Source organism: Gigantopelta aegis, chromosome 4 (assembly GCF_016097555.1).
Source record: "Gigantopelta aegis isolate Gae_Host chromosome 4, Gae_host_genome, whole genome shotgun sequence".
Lineage (NCBI taxonomy): Eukaryota > Metazoa > Mollusca > Gastropoda > Neomphalida > Peltospiridae > Gigantopelta > Gigantopelta aegis.
The window spans coordinates 101,654,369-101,667,794 of record NC_054702.1 but is presented as its reverse complement, the minus strand read 5'-3'; the positions used below and the strand labels follow the sequence as shown (position 1 = coordinate 101,667,794).

General features: G+C 36.4%; 1 protein-coding gene across 1 annotated transcript in view; it reads left to right on the top strand.

The window, feature by feature from the left end:
- LOC121371609 (calmodulin-like protein 12) overlaps positions 1 to 13,426 on the top strand; it is a 47,382-nt gene that overhangs the window by 22,608 nt on the left and 11,348 nt on the right. Inside the window, exons 5-6 of the mRNA XM_041497625.1 lie at positions 8,485 to 8,628; positions 9,057 to 9,202. Coding sequence (XP_041353559.1) covers positions 8,485 to 8,628; positions 9,057 to 9,202 — 290 coding nt within the window. The remainder of the gene's footprint in view (positions 1 to 8,484; positions 8,629 to 9,056; positions 9,203 to 13,426) is intronic.

Here is a 13,426-nt window from a genome sequence, read left to right as displayed (position 1 = left end):
ACCTATATTCGCGTTTCTTTTTGCGTTCAGTATATCAAGGTTATTGTGTTTTTCGTGTGATAGATACACGAGCATATTCATTTCGCCAGTACTATATTAGTCTTATATTAGCGAAACGTTTCCGTATTTAATCTCACTTTAGCCACGTTATACAATTCAACAGACCTAATATAATATCTCTGAAAAGTATTTTTTCTACACATAATTATAATTTGTCAACGCGACGAATATGATTTGGACAGCATGCTACAATATATAATATGTTTTGCTTTTAATGGATTTGATTGAATGTGACTCTACGGTGGTGGGGTACAGTAGTTCTATCACTGTGTGGCGCGGTGTTGAATGATATCACACGGCATGGTACGGTGTACCAAGGAGATATAGGCCTACTGTGTTCTACGTTTTAATTTCCCCTTTATCTCCAATATAGCTGTTGACTAGTTTGCGACAAAACATGTTTTTAAAGATATACACTGAACATATTAACCCAGAAGTACTGGATCGTGAAACTCGTAATACAATGACGTTTGTTTACCTCTGAGTGTCACAGCCTGTTGTGCTCATGACACAAATCATTCAAGGCAAAACAACATTGTTATCGTTATTTATCTGTATAGTAGCAAACAGGAAAATGAAATCAATATGTATTTACCAACACCTCAGCACAATTTTACCTACAGCTGTTTTGCGTCTAACATATAGCTATTTAGACACGTTGTCGAAATTCATATACAAAGAGGAAACCAACGGCCGCCGCATAAGCTACTCCCACGGATAATGCAGCAAGGTCTCTTTTATGTGCACTTTATTACAGACAGGACATACCACGGTCTTTGATATACCCGTCGTCAGAAGCGAATAAACAACAGGTTGTGGTGTTATGAAAAAACATCTTCCCCAGTCAAGGGTCGTATCTCACCCACTCCTTACGCACATTCTTATGATGTAGTGTCCTATTAATAGGACGCTTAACTTACAAAGCTGCAGGGAAGAATATTAAGTTAAATGTTTTGATGCTGTTTATTTAATAGGGTTTTATTTACTGTCAATGTTGACCTTCGGTTTAAGACGTGAAAAACGTATGTTGTCTTTTCCTATCCAACTCCACTCACTTGGTAGTCAACCCCGGAACCAGCTCCTAACCAGAGTGTGTTTAATGGCTCAATGGGGAGTGTAAGGCAACTATACCAACTTCTCTGTCACTAACAACTAACTATTAAACATCAACTCTTATCCTGTACAGACAGCCCAGATAGTTGAAGTGTGTGTGTTTATAACAGTGTGTGTTCAACCTTAATTGAATATAAACGCGAAAATGAATGAAAGAAAGAAAGAAGTGCTTTATTTAATGTCTCACTCAACACATTTTAAATACGGTTATATGGCGTCGGATCGACAAAATGCTAGGCATGAAATAAAATGATTTTAACAACTTCCCAGTACATGTTTAATCAACGATTAATTATCCGTAACAAACAGCACTCTCTATTTATATGTATGCACCTCTACCCTTACTGCCACTTCATGACGTTCTCCGTGGGGTGTGAACTGTGTGTTTTTATTTCACAACTAGGTAAAGACCAGATTAGTTTCAAACAGTTCGTGAAGACCATGAGTCGCCGGATGCGGCCTCCTGACTCTGACCAAGACGTCATCAAGTACTTTAAGATCTTCGACCCGGACAATAACGGCTTCGTCAGCGTGGCCGACATGCGCAGAGTGCTCACCTCCATGGGCGACTGTCTCGACGACGTCGAGGTGGACGAACTCATCAGACAGGCCGACCTCGACGGCACGGGATTCATCAACTACGAAGGTCAGTTAGGAATTAGAGTCCTAATTTAACAAATATATATATATATGTATATCAAGGATCAAGGATCAAAATAATTAACGTGCGCGTTCAGAACAAGTAGTTGTAGCGCACGCCTGTCATGGGCGCAAGTGTTGACTTAGGCAACTCTTCCGCCCAGGACCCGTCCCACAAAGCGATCAAAGTGCTAAGGTCACCTTATGTGCTTATGGTAGTTATGCACTTAATGTGATCTTAGCGCTAAGATCGCTTCGTAGAACGGGACCAGGACAGGTACAGCCCGTTTCTTTATGTTTCTTGTTCTCTATCTTTCTTTCTTTCTTTTAATATTAGAATAGTGATATGTCCCTGACAGAAGCAACTGGCAAGACGAACATCCCATAAGTTACTTGTATCATTGAAGATGATAATATATATTCAAGTGGGCTTGCTATATTCCAAACAAATAAGTTTCACAACTATAGTCTGTCCAACAGAAAACGCCGATTTTCGTGCCATGGAATTTACTACATATTATTTATTTAGTTTGTAAGTTGCACACACATATAGTATGTTTTTATTATTTCCAAAACACTTTTACTTTTCTTCTTACATCAAGCCAAACTGAAATTATTTACCAAAAAACCCATCAGTTTTATAGAATGATGGGACGGACTATAGTTTGGCCAGGGCCCCGTTCCACGAAGCGATCTTAGCCCTAAGATTACCTTAGGCGCATAGCTACCTTATGCACTTAAGTTGATCTCAGGGCTAAGATCGCTTTGTGGAACAGGGCCCAGGTCGAGAGTCGAGACTATGTCATTTTTTTAAAGTTGTCGAATTCCAAATGTTGGCTTTTAGCTATCAGCCTATCACCATCACTATGTGGTACTATCAGCCTATCACCATCACTATGTGGTACTATCAGCCTATCACCATCACTATGTGGTACTATCAGCCTATCACCATCACTATGTGGTACTATCAGCCTATCACCATCACTATGTGGTACTAGTATTACGAAATGATTCGTAAACAACATCTGTACTCCCTGGTGAATAAAACAGGACAGTCTCCGCGAATACACCGCACAATATAATTATATGCAACATATATACTAGTAGTTAGATTAATTTTGTAAGCGTGTTAAAACAGTAATACTTTATTAATGTGGATTGCTATATGTTTAAGTAAACGTTTTCTCCAGGCATGTGTTAAGAATTAGAAACAAAAATACAACAGTGTTATATCTGTACTCTAATACATGTATTCATTGATCTTACCAGGTATTTCAAATAACTTTGTTTTTCAGAATTTGTGTTATCCATGAGCCAATAGCGTGCTACTTACAGACCAAACTGGATCCAGCTTCTCAGTTGGTCACAGAAGTCTACTGGTAGAACTACACCACAAAATACACTGGTTTTGTTGTGATTGTACCGGAAACAAATGAATGTGATTCTGCTTAGAAACACCAAATATACGTACTAACTTATCTCCCAAAACGATAAACAAAATGTAATAAAATTTAATTTTATATTCTTTATAAGCGTTTCTAATATCACTAACATTTAAAAAGACATGGCCGACAGTCCATATTTCAGTAATAAATAGTTTACAATAGTGTGTGTATGTGTTTGTGTGAGTGCGTGCGTGGGCGGTGTGCGTGTGTGTGCGTACATGTATGTGTACCTGCTTTTTTTGTGCGGATGTGCTTGTGAAGGTGATTTATTTTTAAAGGTCAAAGACACCTATTAATTGAAAATATTCAGCTCCACAGATGGTATATATGAGATCTGTAGACTGGTACCCTGTCATGATTTTAGGAAAAGTATGGAGAACCGTCAAGTTCATGAGCTGAGCATGAGTCTGTAGAATCCATAATCATAATTAAACGGGCTTAAGACTGTAAGATCCCACACATACACGCTTTTAGTAATAAATACTGTACGATCATATTCATAGTGACTTTTGTTGTTGTTGTTATCGCTGCTGCTGCTGTTGCTGCTGCGGCTATTGTTGTTGATATCGGGTAGGGTGTCCTTTTCTTTGTGATCTGGATGAGATATATATATATATATATATATATATATATATATATATATACATACATACATACATACATACATACATACATACACACATTCATACATACATACACACATTCATACATACATACACACATACACACTGACATACACAAATACACACACATACAGACAGACAGATAGACATATACGTCGAGGTGTAACCGCGTGGTTTGTAGGCCCCACACATATCATCGGTTAACTGAGCATTCTTTTTTCAATTGAGATAATTTGTAAGGCCAAAATGGATTTTTATCCCCTATGCCCGTGCATTAATATCTACGTATGTTCTAGCCAAACCCGACAGACATACAATATATAGATCAGATGTTTTTTTCCCTGTTGGACCAGGAATTATATTCAAACATTAGTTTGAGTCAATAATGTCTAGTCCGACACGTTTTGATTCGGGCCGGAAGAATTTGTAACAATTTCGACCCCTGTATAGGTAGTACTAAACCAAATAACTTCCGGCTGGGCCAAAGTTGGAGGTGCACCGAACTTTTGATAGAGAAGTGAACACCACAAGCCCTGTGATTGGTTATAAATGTGAGTGTGTTGGTTGTAAAAAATAATAGTTTCATTTGGGTACAAACAAATATGCAATTTTATTTCATCCAGTACCAATGTATCAAGTAGCCTTGTGCTTGAAACATGTATGGGGTACCTGCAAAGAAAAGTACTCGAATTTTGTGCGGAACTAGGGTAGTCATAGACGCTACCCGTTCTCTCAGAAACAAGCAGCTTGACCCCCAATTTTTTCTGATTCACTTTTAGTGTGAGGGGTGGTAGTATTTATATCCGTGGCGTTTATGTCGATTGATACGCTGCAGGTAGGAGTTTTAGCCACATATGTTACACCCTAGATATTCATACATCTCTACATACACAGATGCATACATTCACATTGATCCACATAACTGTCTTTATCTGTTGAGACATACAACTGTTATCATCCTTTTGTTCGTAAACAACACGTAAATAGACTGACCCTCGACTCTGATTAGTTACAACGACTGTGATTAGTTACAACAGGACAATACACACCGTGTTCCACTGAATCAAATGTTTGTCTCCGCGTGTATTTCTAGACATGTAAACGATATGCTGTTAACCAGGGGTAAACTCAACGCTGCGTATTTACTGTGTCTCTTTTCGCATCCAGTCTGACACAACAATTGTTCAGGGGATAAAAACAAGTTATACAAACTACAAGCTAATCGTAGAAAATCGAAGAGGAGAAAATATTGACTTGAAATTGTGTTTCCGAGTTGTCAAAACGTGTGAGAATATTTCCTCTGAGTTATTAAACCCTAGTTAATTAAGAGGCCGACTTTTGTCAAACCGGAAGAAGATCACGCCCCCTTGTCAGCATGGTAAGTTGTTTGGGTTTTTTCGTACATGTGTAGCTCAGTTATTTACTGTTAAATAATTTTTTATCAGTTAGCACGTAGCTAAAGATAAATAAAATTAAGCTATTGTTATACACATATCACGTAATTAGCATATCCTTACACAGTTCTATTGATTATTCCGTTTGTTCTTGAGAATTTGTCACCAGACTTTCGTTTGTGAGGGATGAGAGTTCATCCACGCTCGTGCACCTCGTCGGTTTAATCTCAGGATGGAAACCACTGCGCCTTTATTCCAAGCAATGTCGCATATATCCTGAGATGAAGCGGAACGTAGCTCAGTGGTAAAGAGTTTGCCTGATGCGCAGTCGATCTGGGATCGATCCCCAGCGGTGGACCCATTGGGCTATTTCTCGCTCCAGCCAGTACACAACGAATGGTATATCAAAGGCCGTGGTATGCGCTACCCTGTCTGTGGGATGTGCATATAAAAGATCTCAATAGCCATGGTTAATAAATCAATGCGCTCTAGTGGTGTCGTTAAACAAACAATTTTGGGCGGAATCTAGCTCGCCTGGGGAGCTCGAGTCGTAGAATCGAACCACCTCGGTGGAACCATTCTCTGATTGCTTTTGTCCAGTCCCAAACAGTTTTTCCCAACTGGTATATCAAAGGCCGTGGTATGTGCTATCCTGTTTGTAGGGAAGTACAGCTGGTTTCCTCTAAGACTACGAGTCAAATTTACAAATGTCTAACATCTAATAGCCAATGATCAACTATTTTTGTTCCAATTTCGACATATTTTTAACTTACTATAGTCTCTTCGCAATAATAAAAACAAGCGCCTTACATAATAGATTATAAATCAGTATCCCTTGACACACATAGATTATACTACATGAGTGGCCGTTAGACGTAGATATCGTTTATCTTACGTATCAAATGAGCGAAAGCCAGTTGGATACGTTTTTAAACAACGAGTTGTAAGATAAATGGTATCTAACGGATACGAATATTATATTCTATTTCTTACATATCCTGGGGAAAAAAAGAGTTTTAAAATAAATTTAAATGCCTTTTTCAGCGAAAACCTATTTACGGCCCTTTCGCATATAATTAACTTGTACGTCACTGAGTGATCGATTTGACCGTTGTTTTGTTTTTTCATTGGATAGTATGGCATTTGTGACCTAGTCATAACCTTTTTGGGCAAACATATTTTATTGCACAAATAAAAAAAGAATTGGGCACAAGTTTGACAACTTACGAGACCCTCTATTATATTCATACAATATACTTGGTGACCTATATCACATAGCTGTAAATATACACTACATGTATACATTCAAGGATAACCAGTGGAAGGAAATGTATTATCGTATGTCTTTAAAATGTTAACGCACGTATATGTGTTAACAAGTATGTATTATCACAAATAACCAATGATGTTCTCACCAACAGGTGTGTAAGAAATTATGTTCAGGGGTGTAGCTGTTTTCCGGTAACTCTGAGGAGTGCACCTGTTTATAGCTATGAGTAATAAAAGTCAGATAGGATATTTGTTTTGTGAAATTATTAATACTATTAGAAAAATTCTTTACATTCTACATGTCTGTGAGATTTCGTAATAATCATAAATTAATTTCCACAATGTGTGTCTAAGTTTTGGATTTTTTCCAATTGAAGGACACATAATTGTTCATTAAATAGAAAATGGAGAAAACATAGAAAACGGATTTTCTTTTCTTTTTTTTTCTTTCTTTTTTTTTTGGTGGGTTTTTTAAATTATTATTATCATTATGTACATAAAATATTAATGACCATATCACCGGGTTCTTAATGTAACATGATTTCGTATTCACTTTATCAAATGCGATAACACTGATAACGGTAACGTGTTTAGGTGTTATATTTGCTACTGAATAATAACATTATTAATTCACTTATATTTTCATAAAATTCACTCGTTGATAAACTCTATTTTCTAAGACTATATGCCACTGTAAAGGTGTTTAATTTTGATAACTTTACAGCGCCGTGCCTTTGACCCCGTGAAGAAACACGACTACTCTACGCTGACAGACGATCAGGTAGCAGGTATGGTCCAATAATTCGCAGTTATCAATGTCAACCATCAAACTATCTCGGGCGAGCTAACCTAAAATAAGTGGAAATAGAAACTATTACTTACCTGCCTTGACCGTTATCCAAATCAACCTGATACACAATAGAAAATACACTAATGGGAAGTTATCAGATAATGGTGGAGGTGGTGGTGGTCATTATGATTATGATGATGATGTTTGTGATTGCTGATATTAATATTCCTTGTGGTAGTGGCCATAATGATGATGATGGTGATAGTAATGGCGATGATGGTTTAAAGATAGGTCTGGCTGAAATTGTATACAGGTGTTAAACTTAGGTGATACTAATGTGGGGCTACTTGCTTTAAAGATACTTCGTACTCAAAAAAAGAAGGAAGCCAGTGCACTACGACTGATATATCAAAGGCCGTGGTATGTGCTATCCTGTCTGTAGGATGGTGCATATAAAATAGCATTTGCTACTAATGGAAAAATGTAGCGAGTTTTCCATCTAAGACTATATGTCACAATTATCAAAAGTTTGATATCCAATAGCTGATGATAATAAATCAATGTACTTTAGTGGTGTCGTTAAGAAAAAAAAACCTTTTTAATTTTCGTCAACAAAGATAAATCTGAATGCAAAGAATAATGTTTGAATAAAGAACTAGTAGTGTCGAAAATAGAATACAAATTGTCGATCAAAATGTGTTATAGTCTTTTCCAATAAAGTGCACAAATCACCTGTTTACTGACATCTTTCTTTTAATTTCAAGAGTAAACACCACCTTGTACATCACTGAGAGCCCAAACAAGTAAATGCTAAATTAGGTAGAGTATCATTAAATAGATATTTGCAAAATATTTACTGGTCAGTTTAATATGAAAGAAATAATCGACGAAAATCAGTTTTATTCTATTACCGACACTACTTTTTTTAGTGTTTTACACACTGTGTTTTACATAATTACACAATTTGTATTTTTAATGGAAATAATCCTATTCATGTCCATGTATTTATCTCCGTCGACACCCAATTGCCGATGTGTGTGTTTATGCTGGGGTGTCGTTAAACATTCATACATTCATATAGTGGTTTACAGTAAGTTAGAAGACAGGTGGAATTTTGAATGTTTAGATTATCTGATTTGTTCATGTTTCAGAATTTAAAGAAGCATTTAGTATGTTTGATACAGACGGCGATGGTTCCATAACTGCCAAAGAATTGGGATACGTAATGAGGTCACTGGGTCAGAATGTAACAGATGCAGAATTAGACGATCTCATTAACGAAGTAGATACAGACGGTGAGTTTAATTATTAAGATTAAAGAAACATATTCCTCCCATATGACATGCATATCAAATTTGGGCTATGCAATGATTTAGTAAGACTCTGGGGAGATGGGCATTATTGGATGCCTACAAGTCATGGGGCGGTATGCAGACAGTCAAAAGGTGATTTGTTTTTTGTTTGTTTTTAAATTTGGTGGGGAGGGTTGAGGTTTTTTTTCAAAACGCTTTTATTTTTTTCTTACGTCAAGCCTAACTCAAATTATTTACCCCCCAAAAAAACACATTTAGATAGATGTTACGATCACTAATACTGCGCATCTAAACAATATACTTCTTTCACCAATCACTTTTATAATGCACATTTCCCATTAGACAACAACTTCACAATACATATTCAAAACCACAATATATAAAAATATGATACCTTTATACCAACACAGGCAATGGCAGCATCGACTTCCCAGAATTCCTTACAATGATGGCGGGGAAGATGAGTGAAGTGGACACAGACGAGGAGATGCGACAGGTGTTCCTCGTGTTCGACAGGGACAAGGACGGCTACATCAACGCCCAGGAGCTGAAACACGTCATGAACAACCTGGGGGAGAACCTCACCGACAGCGAGGTCAACGAAATGATCAGAGAAGCTGACGCCGATGGCGACGGCAAAGTCAATTTTGAAGGTATTTCATTTCAATTCAAATGTTTGTGCTTATATTCAATTACGGTTCAAGCACGCTGTTCTGGACACACACCTCAGCTATCTCAGTTAGTGGTTAGTGAGAGAGAAGAGGGTGTAGTGGTCATACACCTACCCACTGAGTCGTTAAAACTCGCTCTGAGTGGGAGCCGGTACCGGGCTGCGAACCAAGTACCTACCAGCTTTATGTCCAATAGTTTTACCACGACACCACTGAGACCTGTGTTGAAGGTAGTTACACATTTGAAAGGTCCATGGGAATAACCTATGATGTCCAAATAGATTGTCAGTATTATAACGGCCGTGTATGTCAAGGTCACAATAACACAATAAACTGAAAACCTATAATTATGGTAGGCCATTAAAAGTTGTCCGTAAATTAATGCTTTCTTAGGTATAAATATTCCACGATTGCAGAGTTGTAAACTTTAAACTTTAAAAATTTCAACTTACCATAAATGTGACATCACAGGTTATATTTTTAATTTCATATTATAATATGATTTTTAGACGTATTACATTTTGAAGTATTAAAGTAGATGTTAATATATCATTAGAAGCATTAATATGATATATTTATATGTTAATGTTATGTCTTTCATGTATAGTTTTATATCATGTAACATCATATTTAGATTCATGTAATAAAATGTTTTAGGTATCTAAAAAACCTAATTAGGCTATGTGGCAATATAGTTTATGCCTGTATTGCATAATGTTATGTATATTGTCATTTGACACTTTAATAAACAGTTAAAGCATCATCATCATGGTATTATGTATCATCTTCGCACGGTAGGTCCATAAACAATAATCAAGAAATTCCATGTGATCATTTACATTCTTTTATATTTTCCATTTTAATATCGTAGACTTGTTATGTTCATTTATTTTAGTGCTATATATGTAACATCTGTAGACGCATTATTATACTGATGTTTCAAAGAAAACCGTTATATTTGATACACTTAATATTTATTGCCGTAAAAGTGACCATAAAATATACGGTCTCTGATTAGTAATATAAAATTAAATTGAATGGCGTGTCACAGCAGTGTACATTATTTATATTACAATATTTTGTTTTCTTTTCGCAGAGTTCTTGAAGATGATGACGTCATGTCCTATATGACATTATGGAAGAGTTTTGGGTAAATGATAGCAAAACAGGACTAAACCGAAAAAGGTGGAATAATTCGTGTTATCGTTTAATGGAATTTACTGAAATAACTTAATACAGGTGTTGCTCGATCCATTGTATATTAACTATTAATATGAGAGAAGATATAGTATACGGGTTGTAAATGTGACATATGGAATTTAACATACACCAACAAACCCATTGTGCCAAAGTGAGGAATATATCTTTCGATTAATCAGCATGGAATAATTTACATGGATAACAGAAAAGCGAACGGATGGACAGACGTAAGAAAGACGGACATACACGAACAGACAACAACCTTTGTTCGCTATAAGAAAGCTATGGTTCATTAAATCAGCAGTTTAAAATGGAATAACGATAGTGTATTATAACATTATACAGTGGGACAAACATTCTAACATATTAATGCAAATAAAGAAAGCTGTTTTAACACTTTTGTATGTATGAAACATGTTTGTTGTATTATTTAATAAAATAATCGAGTATGTTTAATATCTCACCACCACCACCACTACCACTACCACTACCGCTACTCTCTCTCTCTCTCTCTCTCTCTCTCTCTCTCTCTCTCTCTCTCTCTCTCTCTCTCTCTCTCTCTCTCTCTCTCTCTCTCTCTCTCTCTCTCTCTCTCTCTCTCTCTCTTTTCTCTTTCTCTTCTCTTCTCTTCTCTTTCTTCTTCTATTTTAATTTTTCTCTCTATTTCTCTTTTTCTTCGGTCTGATTGCCACTGTCTTTGTATGTCTGTCTATATGTTTCTCCAATCCATAGCCATGCAAGACAGACCCATTCCATGACGTCAGCCTGTACGGAATAAATCTGTCTTGCATGGCATTGTTATTATTATTAGTTATGTCGTTTAAAAGTTTATTTCAGTTTAGTGTTAGTTTCATTGATAAACTTTTGGTTTGGTGTTACTTTTTTAAAGTTTAAATACTATAAAAAATAAATAATAATAATAATACATTATAGACAAAAATAAACGCGTATGAATTCAACATTGAATGGTGTGCTTGGCCTAAGCAGTTTTGGCGTAGGATGTTTTTATTTATTTCAACAAAACCAAGAAACACGATGTGATAGGTAAAATGTAGTGTTATTTTTTGTTTATACTTTTAGTATAAACCATTTTGAAGTATGTTCTTTTCAATGGTAATATTATATTACTGAATAATGAAAAAAATATATATTTAACTTTTTGGACTATTTGTGCAAAAACTAATTATTTTCGTTCAGTGGATGGGAGAAAAATAATCATTCTTATGTCCCATATGGCAAGCCTCGTCCCTGAGATCAAATTATGTACCCTCGGGTGGAATAGCCCTATCCCACATAGGGACATAGGAATGATTATTTTATTCTATCTGTCTCTGTGTGTCTGACTCTCATCTTTGAAATATTTGGTTTTTTCAGAAATAATTTCATATAGCATTTGTCATATCTGTTATATAGAATAATAGAGAAGAAACCTGTTGCAGTTCATAGTTTCTTCTTTTCGTGGATATTTCTATAGATAAAAACAAAAATCAGCATGGAAGGGACAGTTTACAATGAATCTCATCTACCAAGGACTGATTTCCAAACACAGGACTTGCAGGCTGCCCGACGCGGAAATTCTCATACGGAGTCATAGTTAACCTGCCTGAAGGCTATCGCGGTAGTCGCTGGTCAGTGAACGTGATCAGTCACCCGTGTCCTGGTACATACTTGTATATCACAATCCAGTGTGCGCTGAATGTTAATGGAACTTGTAAAATTTGTTGCCAATCGTATTATTCATTTGATTCCCTGTTGTACAGCACAGAAGTCAGATTTATTTGTGTAAACAAGGTGGAGATATTCCAATGACCTTAAGAATTACACCCTTCAATAATTATTTCTATGTAGGTTCTGTTGAACCAAATCAGTTCACACTGCCAATACTGATAACAGTTTCTAATAAATTGATATAAGCAGCGTATCAACACACCTAACTAGTACACCAATAAAAAGTGTGACAGCTTACATGTAATATTCCTAAAAGAAAAAGGCATATTAGAAACATTTGGAAACCTCTTTTTGCGGAAAATCGCAGTCTTATTTTTATGGCACCCTGCTTTAGTTTCAGCCTTCAGTGTATGCAGACCAACGACTGTATAGTAATAAAATAGATAATGGCATTTGCACAAATGATCAGTAACAGTTATACCTGCCAGTCAGAGCAACGGCTGATTTTACTTCGTAAATATTACACGGTATATCTAGAACCGACACAGCACTCATTGATTTGCTACAAAAGAAGGTTTGTTTTGGTTAACGACACCACTAGCGCACATTGATTTATCAATATTGGCTATTGGATATCAAACATTTGGTAATTTTGACATATAGTCTTACAGAGGAAACCTACGGCATTTTTCCATTAGTAGCAATGGATCTTTTATATGCATCATCCCACATACAGGATAGCACATACCACGGTTTTTGATATACCAGTTGCAGTGTACTGGTGGAACGAGAAATAGCCCAATAGGCCCACCGACGGGAATCAATCCTAGACCAACGGCGCATCAAGCGAGCGCTTTACCACTGGGCTGCGTTTCGCCCTTATTGTGTACGAAGGCAAAACAGGGGTGCGAAAAGTGACTTGTCGTCGACTGAGATACTATCATGCGTTATTAAATGTGATTGGAGATCTAAAAGTCTCAACACGCTGAATATCCCTATTACTGTTGTTTTTACATGTCGTGTATACAACCCTTCGTCTATGTAGCAATTAAACTTGAAAAACAACCCTTAATGTTCTACCTTGGAAGAAGAGAATAGCCCTATGACGTCATTCTAGTCCAAAACTAAGACTTTTACCACTTGGTTAGAATATAACCACTTTTTTAATTCACGGGGTCCAAAAATGAAAGCACTTCTCATTAAAACCGCACGCAAATAACACATTAACTCCCTGTATCACC